The sequence below is a fragment of the Galendromus occidentalis genome, unplaced genomic scaffold (assembly GCF_000255335.2).
Source record: "Galendromus occidentalis unplaced genomic scaffold, Mocc_1.1 scf7180000077440, whole genome shotgun sequence".
Taxonomy (NCBI): Eukaryota; Metazoa; Arthropoda; class Arachnida; order Mesostigmata; family Phytoseiidae; genus Galendromus; species Galendromus occidentalis.
In genome coordinates, this window is record NW_003805428.1 from 1,081,185 (window position 1) to 1,097,369 (window position 16,185).

At 50.3% G+C, this 16,185-nt stretch overlaps 4 protein-coding genes across 4 annotated transcripts in view; 3 read left to right on the plus strand and 1 right to left on the minus strand.

Moving 5' to 3' along the window:
* LOC108864243 (protein C-ets-2-like) overlaps window positions 1-3,484 on the plus strand; it is a 5,974-nt gene extending 2,490 nt beyond the window's left edge. The window contains exons 2-4 of the mRNA XM_018639463.1: window positions 2,646-2,844; window positions 2,949-3,163; window positions 3,405-3,484. Of these exons, the coding sequence (XP_018494979.1) occupies window positions 2,646-2,844; window positions 2,949-3,163; window positions 3,405-3,484 (494 nt within the window). The remainder of the gene's footprint in view (window positions 1-2,645; window positions 2,845-2,948; window positions 3,164-3,404) is intronic.
* Window positions 3,485-4,237: 753 nt separating this feature from the next.
* VhaAC45 (Vacuolar H[+] ATPase AC45 accessory subunit) lies at window positions 4,238-6,645 on the minus strand. Its single transcript, XM_003743141.2, has 6 exons — window positions 6,418-6,645; window positions 5,646-5,748; window positions 5,270-5,501; window positions 5,052-5,152; window positions 4,707-4,955; window positions 4,238-4,632 (listed from the first exon to the last, which is right to left on the minus strand). The coding sequence occupies exons 1-6, from the start codon at window positions 6,495-6,497 to the stop codon at window positions 4,384-4,386; spliced, it is 1,014 nt and encodes a 337-aa protein (XP_003743189.1). The 5' UTR covers window positions 6,498-6,645; the 3' UTR covers window positions 4,238-4,383.
* A 300-nt stretch (window positions 6,646-6,945) lies between these two features.
* On the plus strand, window positions 6,946-10,246 carry Ddx56 (putative ATP-dependent RNA helicase DDX56). The gene is made up of 13 exons (XM_003743140.2): window positions 6,946-7,066; window positions 7,176-7,322; window positions 7,419-7,492; window positions 7,672-7,760; window positions 7,887-8,041; window positions 8,154-8,322; window positions 8,436-8,581; window positions 8,754-8,872; window positions 9,015-9,111; window positions 9,244-9,440; window positions 9,527-9,685; window positions 9,773-9,937; window positions 10,094-10,246. Exons 2-13 carry the CDS (start codon window positions 7,187-7,189, stop codon window positions 10,229-10,231), a joined length of 1,644 nt encoding a protein of 547 aa, XP_003743188.2. The 5' UTR covers window positions 6,946-7,066; window positions 7,176-7,186; the 3' UTR covers window positions 10,232-10,246.
* Window positions 10,247-13,388: 3,142 nt separating this feature from the next.
* Window positions 13,389-15,710, plus strand: LOC100900259 (circadian locomoter output cycles protein kaput-like). Its single transcript, XM_029111436.1, has 8 exons — window positions 13,389-13,429; window positions 13,570-13,718; window positions 13,876-13,970; window positions 14,247-14,465; window positions 14,557-14,659; window positions 14,824-14,995; window positions 15,276-15,382; window positions 15,511-15,710. Exons 1-8 carry the CDS (start codon window positions 13,389-13,391, stop codon window positions 15,708-15,710), a joined length of 1,086 nt encoding a protein of 361 aa, XP_028967269.1.
* Window positions 15,711-16,185: the final 475 nt, after the last annotated feature.

Here is a 16,185-nt window from a genome sequence, read left to right on the forward strand (position 1 = left end):
CCCCCCCTGGGTACGCCACTGCCTGTGGGGCTAGATAAGAGGATAGTTGAGGCGAAAGGTTTCTTCGCCTCTGGGACAACGTTTCATCACAAAAAAAAAAATCCGATACTCATTTGTCCTCAGAAATCCCGGAGCGCTTCCTGAAACATTGCCTGCCTACCTTTCGTTGAACGCTGTACTGACTCTGGGCTGGAGACTAAGGCCTGCCCCGGCATAATTTTCGAATTCGTTGAGTACATTGAGGAGGATCGCCCCTTCAGAAAGAGAGCGGCCAGAGATCGACGAGTTCCCTTATATTCGAAGGTTTTCATCGAATGTGTAGGCAGTGGAATCAGGAGCATCCTGGCTGCGTGAGATGCATCGGAATGAGCTCTGACTGAGAAGTTTCAGGAGATATAGAATCCGCTCGGAAAGCGGAAGGCCGTGAGCTAGCTCAGACTCAATGCGCCGTGGAGGAGCTCGAGTTTCCGATCACAGATCAGGGGCCAACATATCATGCCCTTGGCGAGATCAGCTCGCTCCCTGACCTGCCAGACATCGCGCTCACAGAAGGCAAAACGTTTGACCTCTGATGATCCACTTGGTGATCAGCAGAGCGGCGGGGAATCAGAGATCGGAAACTACTAGACTGCCCACCATAGAATCGTCAAAGCCGATTCTTATTAAAAAGATCGTGGTAGGGATGACCCTGCTTTGAGGGAACTATCCCGTGAGCGACTAAGGCACCTGAGAAGCGATGCTTGTAACCCTCTAGAGGGGAACACGGAATATCTATCCGATCGAGCTCAAGTCGATAGTGATCCACACGTCATGGAAAAATGCATCAGGCGTGCATGTGCCGTAACTTCGTCGAAGCATCGGAATCGCTCACGAGAAGCAATCTTATGCGCGTATTATTGGAGCAGTTTTCCCTGGTGGCCGCGCGAATAACGATCATTTCCCCCGGAGTCTCAACCGCAGTTCTCCGCGAGCTACGCGGCGCTCTAATCTAATATGATGGAAAATCTATCCGACGCGGGATGGAGTTTCTGCATTCAACCTACATAAGTCCGCTCTCCCGTGATTTCGACGAAGTTGAAGTTACCTGCAAGAGATTCCCTTCCGATTTTTTTGGAAAAATTATTAGGTGGCTCGTGCAAAAAGAGAGCTAAAGACTTTACAAAACATTTGAGCTCCGAGAATCCGCAACTGGGCCAAGAAATCACGCAAAATTGTCCAGCGTCAACCATGAGCGAGTTTCTGGTTTCAGTTGCGAATTATTAGACGACGATTGCATCTCATATCGGATGGCTAGTTCTCGAATTCCTTTTTCGTTCCTCTTTTTCACCTATACATACAACGCTGGGATTCTCTCGCTTGACGAGCGTATTCTCGCCAAAGGAGCCCGGGAATCGGCACTCCTATCTCATACGTGGATTCAGCTTAAGATTCAAGAGAGCCGATCCCCTAAGTGACAGGCACTCTCTTAATGTGTTATCCCGCTGTGACCAGCGCTATTTATGAGAGGGAACGCAAGAGTGAGCCTTCGCTGGCAAGCAGGCAAAAGAAGTCAAGTCAGGAGCTTGAAGTGAGAGGGCGTGAGCGAATAGTGGCACAACGCCGGCGTTGAGAGTAATCCCGGATCAAGAAGGCCCTGCTGAGCTAGGAGACACTTTCGGCTGGGAGAAGTCAGGATGTAGTCGTCGCCACGACCATCATCGCCACCGTCGCCGCCGTCGTCCCGGCCATCATTGAAATCATCAACACTAACCCAGTGGTGTGAGGTGTGAGACACACCGTCGACCCGAGACGATGTCGAGGCTCGGGACGCGCGGTGCGACACTGCGTTTCTACCTCGCGCCGAGGAGCGCATCTCGGCGCTCCCTAAGTCATGCGTTCGAATATCCATTTCGGTGGGATAATTATTATTCCTGTGGTAGATCCTTCTCGTCACAGCGAATTCTGGACGTCTGAGGAAAACTAGGCCTCGGCGTCCTTCTCCTACGAGAGAGGAGGGAATGAATGAATGATCATTCCAATGTTTGCCTTCCCGCTCCCTCTGACCGTCTGTTCGGGGAGGAAGGCGGCTGGTCGAGATATAGATGTCACGTCGTGCATATGTGATTTGATAGCAGGCCACTGATAACGGCATTTCCTCATTAGGTATTCCATCAGGAACACCTATCAGAGCTGGCGAGATAAGCCTGCACAATGGGGGATTTGCTAAAAGTATTCAAAGGATAACTTCGGGTCAGCCGGTCGTTCTGAGGCTCTCTCACACAGTCTATTATATCCTCGGTGCGACCCGATCTCCAGTACCCAGGCAGGTTTCTGTTGCGTCAGAGTCTCTCCCCAATGAAGGCAGCCATCGTATTCGGATGAATTCGTCGAACGGCTCTAATAATATACGCTTATTCCAAAATCGCAACATTTCTTCATCGTTCGGAGTCGTCACAGTCCTCCTTTGGGTGGGCTCTCTTCCCATTTCGATTGGGCTGTCCCAATCGAAGATGATCGTTTGCGTCCACCCAACCCTCTTCATCGGCGGGTACCGTGCCCCTGTCGGAGGCCTGTATGAGAAGGCGTCCATCTTGAGTCGGGAGAGCCTTTCGCTTCCCAAAAATCGATAATTTGAAGCGTATGAATCTCCTCATTATATTTTGCAGGTTCTCCCTCCGGTGGACAAATCCAGCTGTGGCAATTCCTCCTCGAACTGTTATCCAACTCAGCGGACAACCACTGTATAGCCTGGGAAGGTCAGAACGGAGAGTTCAAACTTGTCGATCCAGATGAAGTGGCCAGACGCTGGGGAGAGAGGAAATCAAAGCCAAACATGAACTATGATAAATTGTCTAGGGCACTGAGGTGATTTGGCTTTCCGATTGGAACCCCTTGAGCTTTTGCTGGTTTCTGCGGAAAAAAATACACATTCGTGTCTTTCGATCAGGGATCGGGGTTTTCTTTTTCAGATATTATTATGACAAAAACATAATGTCCAAGGTTCACGGGAAACGTTACGCGTATAAGTTTGATTTCCAAGGATTATCAGCCGCCCAGCAGCAGCAACAGTCCCATTCGCTGCCGGCAGCTCCTGCAGACTACAGGATGCAGCAGGAGTTGTTCCTCGCTGCACCTCAGGTCTATCCGGGCTCGCGGAAAGTCTCGCCCATGGATTTCTCCTCAGGTGAGTCACGCATTGAACGATTGCTGGCTCTGATTCTCTTTGAAACATCTAGCTCCGGAATCTTCTTCCCCGCTGTTGGCGAGGAATCTCTCATCAGCCAAGATTCGGGATCGTTCCTCCACTGAATTGGGAATCAGAGCCCATTTACCAAGGCCGAGCTCGGGACGGGATATTCCGTGTTTATGTCGAAAGAATGCTGTGATTATCCAAGCTGATTGGAGCTCCTTGTCTCGGTTTTCAGGCAGTTATTGGAGCAGTTCTGGCAATCCTTGTCCGCAATACAGGAACTCAGGATCTATGCAATACTCATGCGGAATGTGAAATCCCCCCTACCCATCGGAAGTCCCATCCGTCATCGATTCGCCTTCCGTGGTCAACCCGAGACGCTGACCGTCATCATTCCGTCGTCCCTTGAATCTACATGTTCCGTGTTTAATTCCACCACGGAAGCAACGGCTTTTTCACGCACAGTATGACTACTGAGTGGTTTGATGTATGTAAATAAAGATCATGCGACAAACTCTCGTGGAGGCAATTCAGGCATTCATCGCACTAGAGTCGCCTCCACTCCTCCTGGGGAATCGAAAAACAATTGCGAAGCTTTGAGCTTCGAGATGGCGCATCGGGGCTCTCGTCTTTTTACAGGAACCGACGCGACAATTTCCAACGCTCCCTCCTAGACGAGAATGTCGCTCAGGAAACTTGAGGAACACAGACTTTCTCCCTTGTCCAGAACTTGACCTCCTCTATCAACTCCCAATCGTTCTCATAACGTTTCCGGGATCTCCCCGCACTGCGAATCGAATTCGGACGTAAGACTCGAAGCTCCCTCTACCTTCAGCGAAGGTTCGCGGATCGATGATGGGTGGAGGATGACGTAGGAATCATTCACGAGGCTTGGGATCGGGCGATTCCCCCCTCAACGATTTTTCAGATGAGGATTTCTCGCTGCCTGACTCGAGTGATCTGCCCGCGATGCTCGAGCACACAGGATCCTGTGGCCATAGGGAGCATCAGGTGATTTTAAGCCAAATAGCAACCATGAGGCAAAGATCAGCCAGAAGCTCCCTCGTGAAATCTGGATTTATTCTGATCGGGACACTGAGCGGCAAAAAAAAAGAACTAGAAACCCGCTCGAAATCCGATTATTCCCAGTCAAGCAGAGCAGCTGTCATACATTCCTTTAACTTTGGAAATCTACCAATCTCTCAACTCATATATTACTCAGCTACATTAACGGTGATCGTTTTTCCTTTCGGGTCATCGAAACGGTCGTTCGTTTTCACGTCGAGCAGGAATATCACGGCACCGAACAGGAGGAAAATATAAAATAGAGCCACTGAGGTACCCATCCAGAGAGCGGGGGTGAACCACGTGGCGCAATCATATGAATCAGGGAAGATCCCCGTTGGTTTTCCGTCTTTGTCTTTGACGCTCCTGGGATACACTTGGAATTTCTTCAGTGTTATCTGGAAACGAGCAGGGGAAACTTTCAGACTCGGCAACAATTTCTTGAATGTCGTTGATAATGATTGGTACTCACGATGGGTCCCTTCTTCCTAGGCTTGGGAGCGAGTACGAGCGAACCACACGAATAAGAGAAGTCCATAGGTGCCCAAGTCGTGTCAGAATCGACTCGATATGCTTTGTTGTCGACATTCAGAGAGTAGCCGTCTTTGTTCGCATCCACAGAGACACTGAGCTTGATTGCAGTCGCCTCCCCCTCGATGGTGACGATCGTGTCGTTTTCATTGCAGATGATCGAACACTTTCCCTCGGTTTCTTTCTCGGCCTGAAATTTTCGTTCCATTGAGGAAAACCATCGACTGTCATCATCCACCCGCTCAAGGAAACAAAGCAATCGGAGCGATCAGGACCCAACGCTCACTTTTATCTTGATGGCTCCAACGTAGGCCATACAGATTGCATCGTTGTCGGTTCTGCATGCGAAAGTGTCGGACTCAGCTTGACGGCGACTGCGATGAGAGCCTGGAATTGGAATTAGCGAGTTCAGATGATTGTATTGTTTGACGAATCTCCCGGAACGATAGAAGTGATCCTCGGAGCCCGAGCCGGGGCACAGTGAGCTGCGGAGGGTGGGTTCACCTGAGCCAACGAGAACAGCCGCGAAGCCTGGATTCGCCTTCATAGCTTTCTCGATTTCTTCTTGTTGTTCATCCACATCCCCGTCAGACAGTCGCACAAATTTGAGATTGTCCGATGATGTCAATCCTCCAACAAATCTGTGAATCGACTTGACGCCTTGAAGTGCGATGGCATCCACATTCCGGAGGTAGGTCAATGGCTTCTTCGGGTAAGACACTTCTTCTAAATTGAACTGCAAAGAATCTCATGTTCGAATCTGCTCGTTTCTGTGGTCAAGAACGAAGATGTCGCATGCCCGTTTTCCATACGAATAGTCTTGGCGATCGCTCGATCGAGATCTTCCTCGAGGATTGTAGTGGTGGGGGAGGAAACTTACTGTTCTCTTGTGGAAGACAACAATTTTTTTCCCTTCGAATAGCTTCTGGAAATCCTCTACGTCCATCATGTCGAGCACGGAGTGTGTTTCAGGGATTTTGAACCTGAAATTTCAAAGCAGGCTCCATTCCCATTCGGTGTGCGCAGCGCTCCGATCTGACTCCGATGGGAGGACTTCTGGTTCGAAAATCTATCTGAATTCCCCCTGACCCCTTGAGAGCCGCTCGGTCAGCCTGGCGAAGCATGGAGACCTCCCCGATGAGCGCTCCCATCTGGTCGTCCGTCCCTTCACCCGGGAGGGCATCTCTCGCGAGCTGCAGGTCTTCTCTTCGCTTTCTTTTCACGAGCTCAGCTCATACAAGATTTGAATTCCTACTCAGAATCTCTCCTCGACAAAGTCAACGTGATCTCGAGATCTCGTGATCCATCAGCTGACAAGAGCCTTATGTAAGGCTGCCGAGTAACCCCGCTTTTCCCGAAGGGATGATCATCACGAGAAAGTCACCGACTTCGATGTCGCTGTCACATGAGAATTACGCGGATTGTCGCTCGGGGATCTCTTGGAAGCTTGAGAGGACAGCACAGGCCCATCAATGTCAAATCTCTCCCACCGCACACAGTGTATGATTCGAAGATCGGTCCAGTCGAAACCGTCGATTCTGCGAGTTCTCCCGGTCATTGAAGATGAGACGGACCGATCGGTAAAGGATCGATCTCCAAAAATCAAGCAAGAACTGGTTTCATTGGTGGGAAAACTCTGATTCTCTACTCACTCTTCCGCTGGCCATAGCAGGACAGGACTGTGGCCGTAGGAAACGGCGACCACCGATGCGACGAGGAGCAGAATCTTCATCTTAGACTCGTACTAGATCCGCACGAATTCCGCGTAGCCGAAGAGGATCCGCTTCCGGTTCCGATTTTCTCTGTGCACTCACGTATTCTCCGCTTTCGCCAACTACGGGCTGTGTAGGCTCCAGGTCTCGTGACAGGCTGCCCAGTTTAGTGCTGCGGCGGCAGCTGCTACTTCCCTCTCCCGTTGCAGAACGCAGACGAGCCGTTCGAGGGCGCTCGCTACCCAGCAACGATGCCGCTGAGGCGGGAACGATAATACCCGGGAAAGCTCGATCTTCAGGTGATGAACCCCTCGAATTCTCGAACTTTCCAGAGCGAGTCCGCGGAATTGCTCTTTCCATCGATTCGTAATCGAGACATTCCCTCGGTGCGTCAGTGAGGCGGATCCAGTTCCCGTTTGTTGACATTGTGTTAATCGCTGCTACTTCCCTCGCTTCTTGTAAACACACGTGGTGTGGAGTGTGCAGCGGCCTATAGTGTTTTTAATCTGATGCTCGCCTAGTAAGTCGAGATCGCTGCGAAAAACTGTCTAGAACGGCCATCGCGTGAGGTCTGAATTTCTCTTCACAGGTGAGCAAGAGTACGAGCGATTTTCGGAGGAATATTCGAAGAGTGCGAAATCCCTCCGTCGACACTTCAGTGGGTGAAATACGAGGTTGATGCGTACAATTCTCCGCAGATTCCTCCGATATGCCGCCGGACGAAGAGCGCATTATCCAGTTCCACGAGATGGGACTGGACGAGCGCATTGTGAAAGCTATCGCTCGACTTGGGTGGAAGCAGCCGACGCCGATACAGGAACAGGCTATACCTTTCGCACTGAAAGGTGAGAGCCATGCGCCGAATTCAGAAAACATTGGAGGCATCCTCGACGATAGGCGGGCCGTGGAGACTCTCACTGACAGTGCGAATTGAATTCCAGGCAAAGACATACTCGCCAGAGCTCGGACAGGCTCCGGGAAAACGGCGGGATTTGCAGTGCCGGCGATACAAAAAGTGAGTCTCCATCTCGTTGGATTATTGCTTACCGTACACCCTAGTCTGAGTGGTCCTTCTGAGTAAAATGAGTAGTCCCCGACATATCCATTCGGAAACCGTGAAAATAGTCCGCATGCGTGCGGACTCCGTTATGGCATCGTTGCCCTGTCCTTAATGATCATCTAACGATTATCCAGGTGTTGGAAGCGAAAGCACAAGGTTCCAGCCAGAATGTCACAGTCTTGGTCCTGGCTCCAAGCAAAGAGCTCTGCAAACAAATTTGCCGGTAGGAAATTCGTCGATCATCCGAACCCTGAACGACTGGATTTATATGTCTCAGAAAATACTCCTCCGCGTTTTGGCAATCTACTCGTATTAGAATTCTCCGCTAAACGTGGTTTGCACCTCCTAGGCACTTCGTTGCGCTCGGTCAGTGTTGTGGCGGGCTGGTACAGGTTGTCGACGTCGCTGAGCATGTTCAATTGTCGGTCCTTCGACCGCAACTCCTCGAGAAACCTGACGTCGTTGTCGGTACCCCCTCTCGGATCCTGGCTCATATCAAGGCCGGTAAGGTGCATCCGAGCAATGTCCCGAATCGGCCTACCTTCGATCATCTCCGCCCCGTGACGGAGCGATCCCGTTTTGTTCTCTCCGTTATGAACGAATGTTCTCTTCTCAGGGAATCTGGATGTGAGCTCCTTGAAAATTCTGATGGTTGACGAAGCAGATCTTGTTTTCACATTCGGACAAGAGAAGGACACCGAGCAGTTGCTGAAACAGCTTCCACCGATATACCAAGCAATCGTCTCCTCTGCGACCCTCAATGAGGACGTCCTATCCTTGAAGAGGTAGGTTGAGCCCGAACTTCAATTCCTCAACTCCGTAGGCTTCCCATACTAACCTCGATGTATGAATGATACAAAGGGAGACGACAGTCATTATCAGTCATATCCTATTGCAGGCTTGTCCTCCATAATCCAATCACGCTCCGTCTAGATGAGAACTCGCTGACCGACAATGAAGGATTGACTCAATATGTGGTGAAATGCGAGGAGCTCGACAAGCATGCTATCCTGGCTGCTCTGTTCCAGCTGAAATTGATCAAGGGTCCGTACTAGGGCGGGATTCAAGGCATTCGAATACTTCTTTCGACCGTGCGGTCCGGAACGACGAATGTCGAGCGAGTGCCGACAGAATAATTTTCCTGTAACGAAGATGATCCAACGATCACAGAGCTGCGAAAAGGATTCCTCTAGAAAAAAATGCTTCTTTCTTGCAGGAAAAACTCTCATCTTTCTGAATTCGGTCGACCGGGGATATCGCACAAAGCTATTCTTGGACCAGTTCGCGGTGCGGAGTTGCGTGCTGAATAGCGAACTGCCTCTTTCCTCACGACAGGTACCCTTATCGATGGATTTTCGAGGATAATTTGCCTTCCTAAACTGAACTCCGACCCGAGCCACGAAGGGCTTCCAGGTGCCAGAGTTAAGGAACAAAGTTGTTCCCTCGCTCCTATCTGAGTGTGCTCCTTCAATTTCAGGTGGTGATCGATAGATTCAACGAGGGACGTTACGATGTGATCGTTGTTACGGACGACAGTAACCTGGAAGCCTCACAGAAATCAAAGAAGAAGAAAGGTACCTCGGGCGGCACGAGTCCACTTATTTTCCAGCCGTCGGTTGTATAGCGAAAAACCAAAAGATTCAATGCAACGATTCTGGCAGGTCCCGAGAGCGCAAGGGAGGTCTCATGATATCGATTTTTCTCAGGGTCCAAACAGAGGCAAAACGAGGGGGAATTCGCGGCGAGTCGTGGTCTCGATTTCCAATTCGTCTCCAATGTAATCAACCTCGAATTTCCCCCGAGCGTGGAAGCTTATGTTCATAGGGTTGGACGGACCGCTCGAGCTGGCAACAAAGGGACGGCGTTGAACTTCGTATCAGTTCGAGAAATGCCCATTTACAAGGTTGGGAGTGAATTATCAAGAGGATGGGGACATATCGGCATCTGACTTCGGGAAAGATCCTGTGTTCCCCAATTGACGCGTTTCAGGAAGTTGAAGCTCGGATGATTGCCGAGAAGAAGAACATGTTCAAACCGTATCGATTCAAAATCGATGAGATCGAGGGATTCAAATATAGAGCTCAAACGGCACTGAATTCCCTTCAGAAGAAAGTAATCAGGGATGCACGGCTCAGAGACATCAAAGAGGTAAAATACCAATCGCGACTCTGCGTTCCGACTTTCGTGCTCAAATTTCCCGTCCCTTGACGAATATCCATCTCCTCCATGTTCTAGGAAATGCTGAATAGTGAGAAATTGAAAACCTTCTTCGAAAGTAACCCCAGAGAGACCTCGCTGCTCCGCCATGACCGTGCTTTGCGTACCAAGGGTGCCAAGCACACAAGTTTGAAACATGTGCCCGAATATATTGTGCCACCCACTCTGCAACGGATCATGCAGGTAGGCCCTCGATGAGTCCCTCCTCACCTAAATCGAGGAGCACTAATGCCCTGTTTGTCTCTAAGCGAACATAATTCACTCCATCGATCAAATATTACGAGGCTTTATAATATATCGAATGTTTCCAGGCTAAAAATGCGAGAATTACCTCTTCAGATCACCAACCGGAAAAGGAGCTGTGTGGAGGAAACGGAGCAGCCTGAAGCTGAACCTCGACCTGTGAAGCGGTCAAGATCCAAGGGAAAAACGAAGCGGAAAGATCCATTGAAAAGCTTCACGTTTCGTTCCAAATAAATTGTTGGTTTTTCATGGAAATGAGACGAAGGACATATTTCTTCCACGCAGATATCATTATTGATCACCGTGTCTGACAAGTGTTCGACGTTGAGCCCAGATTATGTCAACATCGTCGAAACCTTTCCGGTAGCCAGAAGTGTCGTCTCGGTGGAGATGCCAATTCTGCGGGTTGGAATTTGGAATCATAATATTTCTCATCTATGGCAGCGGTTCCCAGACTTTTTTTCTCTTGGAGTCAGGCGCGTGCTTAGCATTCCCTGTCGGGGGAGAAGATGTCGGGGTCTTCCCGGGGTCTGTCCTCCCCCCTGACCATATATGGATGCTGATCATGAAAGCTGATCGCAATTCATAAACTCATATCATTATCGTATGACATATGATCCGACATCTCCGACATCCTGCGGGACGAATCTCGGGACCCTCCTCGCATACTGGGATCGCATCCGGTCGGGAACCGCTAGTCTACGGCGACTCGCTGCATGCCCAGTCGCTCTCGAATTCTCCACCCAATCCTGCCATCAGCGAACTGATCCCAAGTGAGCACGGAAAAGGGGAGTTAATGAACTGCTTCTAAGCTCAATCTGTGTGCTCGAGCTCCCGATTCCGAGGACACCCTTCGAGCACTCAACTCCTTACGTCCTGTGGTTTCCGCAAGGTTTAGTGGTCTCGCCTCGCGATGATCGTGCTTCGCACAGCAAAGCGACAGACAATTATAGCGCCTTCTCTATGACAGAAGCCGTATGGATGCAATCAGTTCTGATGAGTTGGAGATAGGCTAGATCTCTCAGCTCGTCAATCATGCGGATGGAATTCATCATCCATACTAGCGCTGATCCTTTCCTGGACGCGGGCCGATCGGAATGGCGCGCCCCCTGGATTTATGTAACCCGTCGAGCAGAAGAACTCCGGTCGGGAGCCATATTACACTCCTGCTGCTCCCGTTGGTTGTCCTGTGAGCACTTAACGAATCAAAACTCAGTGTGACCCATTCGCTCATAGATCCGGGTCTATACTCGCAGTGTGTCGGACGATGACAAGTACTGAGTCTAGATCCCATAAACGCAAATACAGGTAGGTGATTTGTCTCTGAAAGGCTGAGCGTAAGTCCCCCCTACCGGATCCCTGGGAGCAGCGTAGAATTCGGTCTCGGGTCGAGAGTGCTGATTCACCGAACGCTCTGGTATCGATAACCCACCCGCGCGGGAGGCGGTGTGGGTTCGATCCCTGCTGCCGGAAAAATATGCAGGTACTCGGCCTTGATCCTCCTGGGTACATTTGCTCTATGGATCCGTCCTCGGAAGCAATGTGAATAACAGTACCCGGGACGTTAAACCTTGGCTGTGTGGATCAGCCCGAAAAAGTTTTTTTTTTGGTATCGATAACCCTCCGGAAGTCTGACTCGTCCCGCTCTTGACCGATTTTGCACCAGAGTTAGCGAAATGACGAAGATGTGAGTCCTCCAGTCCTCGAGACCGTAGCTCGGATGTAGCGAGATCCTGTATGCAGAACTGAAGAGGCTCTCCCCTCTCCGACTCCCCGCCATGGGCATGGCATCGTGATTATTGACGCACCTAGCGTCCTCCGGGACGAATTCCATTCCGCTTGTCCGTCATGTCGGAGACGATTCACTGCCTGATTCCTCCGGGCTTCCCCAACGACGGGGGGGGGGGCTCGCCGAGCCGAACATTCTAGGCAAGTACGTACATCGATTATTATACGTTGATTGCCGGGAAAAGGAACGTATTGTCGATTGACGTCATCTTATTTTTCGAAAATGACGCTCACAATTGGCCCCGGAGGGTATATGTGCAGAATCTGAACGACGATCTACCCGCCGCGACGTCATCATTCTGCCGCTTCCATTGCGAGTTCGAGAGGACAACCGAGGGAAGTTCGATTGACTTATTGGAAGAGAGCGAGCGCGAGTTCGAGAGGACAACCGAGGAAATTTCGATTGACTTATGGGAAGAGAGCGAGCGCCGACATACCGGGCATTAGGGGAGGTCTGGCGGATCGACGTGAATTCAACGTCTTGTCGCTCGTGCCCTCTCGGAGCCAGATTCCTTGCTCATTCCACGCACCTCCGAGGGAATAGTACTTCAGCGCGGCTCCCCGACATGACAGCGGAGGGGTATTGCGGATTTCGTCGGAAACGGTTCCGCTCTCGCATTGTGATTAGTCCCCTCTTCCGTAACATTGAGGGCCCTTAGAGCAGCGTAACACGAGTTATGCAAGGATATTCCGTTTCAACCTACAGCTCTTGCAGTAATTGCTCTCTCGGCTCATGGGTCTTACGTAAAGAAATTGAGCGACGATGAGCGCGGCTACTTTGCTCCATCCGCCTCCCCTCCTCCGGTGAAAAGTTTTCGATGATTCAAAAAAGAGAGTGAGGGGGGACTACTCCCAACCGTCAATCCGAACCGATACGGTCGCCAAAAGTGTTACTGAGAATGGTACTCCCTCATAATAATGCAATTATGAAACGCTGGAGTTCTTCCGAGATGACTAAAGCAAGGCGACTTACTATTTCGGCCGCAGCGAGCATGAAACTGCCCCCGGAGGATCGGATTGATGATGATGGCTAGGCTGATGTAGCCATTGGGTCAATGGATCCGGAACAACACGGGATTATCAAACTAGATCGGTGAATGCACCCAGAAATATACGGGTGGATCGGGCGGCGTGCACACCCCCTGCAGCCGGGAGACGCTCATTCTGCTCCTCCATTGATCCTTCTCCCGCCAACCCTGTATGACCCTCGCGATCGGAACAGAGCTTCACTTCTCCTCGATAACTTCCTTCAAGAAGCCGATGACTCCACAGATTCAGTATTCTGGACTCTAGACGAACAAGCATGAGTTGGTCGAAGCATGACTGCAGTCTCGACGCAAAACTCAATTACCGAATATGTAGGTGGTTCCAAGCTCGAGCACTGGGCTCGCTGGCGCCATGAGAATAGCCTTCCTTACGCAGCGGGTCTGCCTAGGGTTTGAGGAACCGATATATTCGCGTGACAGAAGAAGCTAAGAGATCCTGGGGCTGCGCAATGGCGAGGCATGGCATGACATGATTCGGCGAGGGCTCTGAGCTTCTCTCAGAATACCATCGAGGGGGAGAACCTCATCACTAAATCTATTCTCTTTGAATTTCTAGCATGGATGACAGTGACCTGGATGAGCGCGATGATTCGAAAAGGTAACGGCACGAATTGAAACCTGTTTGCAAGGATAAGCTCGCCCAGTCCATCGACAACGATTGTCACTCCCGATGTGGCGGGAGACGAGTCGCGTTTTTCACGATGACTCCTCGGATATAATCAGTGACTCGTCCCGTAGGAAAAATCGGAATTCTAGCGAAAAGAAACGCAGGGACGTCTTCAACAATCTCATAAATGAGCTCAGTTCCATGGTGACTAGGTCCTCAAGGAAGATGGACAAAGGCTCTGTCTTGCAGGCTACAATAGCCTACTTGAAAAATTATAAGGGTGAGCACGTGGACTCTTTTCCGATCACATTCATATCTCTGTTCCGTCTGACTGCGATTCATGATGCTCCAGAGTGCTCGACAGTCGGTATGCAGAGTTGAAATGTTTCCGTTCCGTGTAGCAGCTTCTCTCAAATTGATGTTCTGAGAATTTTCAGATACGCCTCCCAACGATGTAGCCGAGCAATCTCTGGATAGGAGTTGGTTCCCGGACTCGCTCACGCAGTCGGAATTCAATCGCATCATGCTAGAAGTTAGATAATATCTCAAAACTTATTTACTCATATATTCCAAATCATTTAGACTTGGATATGTGTGCCGCTTCGACCGCAGTTTCTTGACGAAAAACAAGGACTGGCCCATATACAGGAAGGGGGGTTTCTTGTGATGCTCAAGTATAGGGCGCGCCACCATTTTGGACCTCTGTTCCCTCCAAAGAGCTTGACCCTTTGTTTCGGCAAGAGCTACGGCAGCTGTCGCTGTGTCTCTCTGAGATGATCCAATCAGGTGCGAAATTCTCCATACACAGGGTCAGGACGCCTTCACTATTTGCATTTCCTTCAAAGGACACATCCTCTACGTATCCGATGCGATAGCTTCCATATTGGGCTACGTTCCACAGTATTTGAGATCCGCAATTTTCAACATCGTTCACGAAGACGACCACGCTAAAGCACACAGTCTGTTGAAGACCGCTTCAAGTTCTGACCTTGTCGCCCCGAAAGATCTCAGCTTGTTATTCACAACGGTAATGAGTGATCGAGGGATAAACATGAGTCGGTGAAACATGTTACAGTTTCGAAAGGGCAGAGACGCAATGATAGGGTCCTTTTCACCAGACTCTGCATCTACGTTGGGGACCTCTGAGGGACACTCCCACTGGTAGAACGGAGGTTTACGAACCCTTCAAATTTGTTGGATACTTCAAAAATTATGCAAGAGGTGAGTGTTCCGGTCTCTAAATGATCCGTCCCACGTCCTTCGGGCTTTCCAACGGACGCTTATTTTCAACCTGAGAGGTTGAATGCTTGCTTGTAGAGCCCATTCGGTGATGCAAGCTCATGGCTATCGGGCTCTACGAGCTGTCTGGGGAAAACCTCTTCCAGGAAGGCTCGGCTCGATGTCCAGTAAAGAGCCGTGGCACCCATGCTACGTGGCGATCGCGCTCCCATTGCGTATTCAACAGATATCCAGAGAACTGATGATTCCTGATGGCACAACGCTGGAGTTCATGTCTCGCTATAGTTTGGAATGGAAATTCCTTTTATTAGACAACAGGTGAGATAAACTCCTCGATGCTATTCGAGTTATGATTTCCCCGTTGCGCAACCCATTCATTCGGCAAGGCAAGCGGAATCTGGAGATAAAACGCAGTTCTCGCGGCTCAGCACCCGAAACCGAGCGAAAAAGCTCTTCCATCCCCGGGTCCTGATGCTCTCGGCTTCAGGGTCAGCGGCAAGTTTATCGGGGCTTCGAATTCATCCGGCTGCTGAAGTCCTTCCGAGGACAGACCTATGAAGTAACAGGCATATCGTCCTAATTCTCAATTTCTTCCCAGAGCTGCCGATATAATCGGATACCTCCCCTTCGAAATAATCGGAACATCCGGATATGATTACTACCATATCGATGATCTGCCGAAAATAGTTCAAGGTCATCGTACACGTGAGTGATATCGGCCACGGTTTCCTCGAGCTTCGATTCCTCCTCTTATTCATCATGTCAATTTTTCCGTCTCTCTCGACAAACTTCGCTGTCCCAGAATAGTTCTAGAAGGAGTCCCATCCTTGCAGTGCTTCAAACAGGCGAAGGTACATCATGCCATTATCGTTTCCGTACAAAGGGTTCACAGTGGGTGTGGCTACAGACCCGCTACTACATATCGTACCAGCAATGGAATTCGAAACCGGAATACATCGTCTGCACACACCGCGTCCTGAGGTACGTGCGAGAACGAGGAGCCCTGGTGAGCAATCGTCCCCTGTCGTGTTGATCAGGAACAGCGCGTGGGATGGCGCCAAGTGCCGATCAGATTTAGGGTTCAAAGCGCGTTCGGACGCTGAATTCCGGATCGCCCTCCTCCAAGCTCCTAACCAGCAAGCTCCTTGAGAACTGTCCTAATTTCTCCCCTTGCATAACAGTTACAGCGAGAGGGATGCAGCTCTAAAAGCCAGCCGGTCGAGTTCGTCGTTCGGTTCGGCATCTGCTAGCGGTAACAGGGACTTGACGCCCTCATCAATCGATGGTGAACTCGATCCTTGGCAGTCGTTCTCATCATCGACATTATCTACGCCCTACGGCTCAACGAGTTCTTGCAGTTCCAGAGACAGCATACTATCAAATTCTGAGAGTTCTTACACAGGTTTGTCGGATCTTGATCTCTAGTCGCGCTAGGAGAGGCATGCCGTGCTCAACTTGGGTTCTCATCCGACAGCTTCCTCTCTTTGCAAATCACCACGAACTTTGAG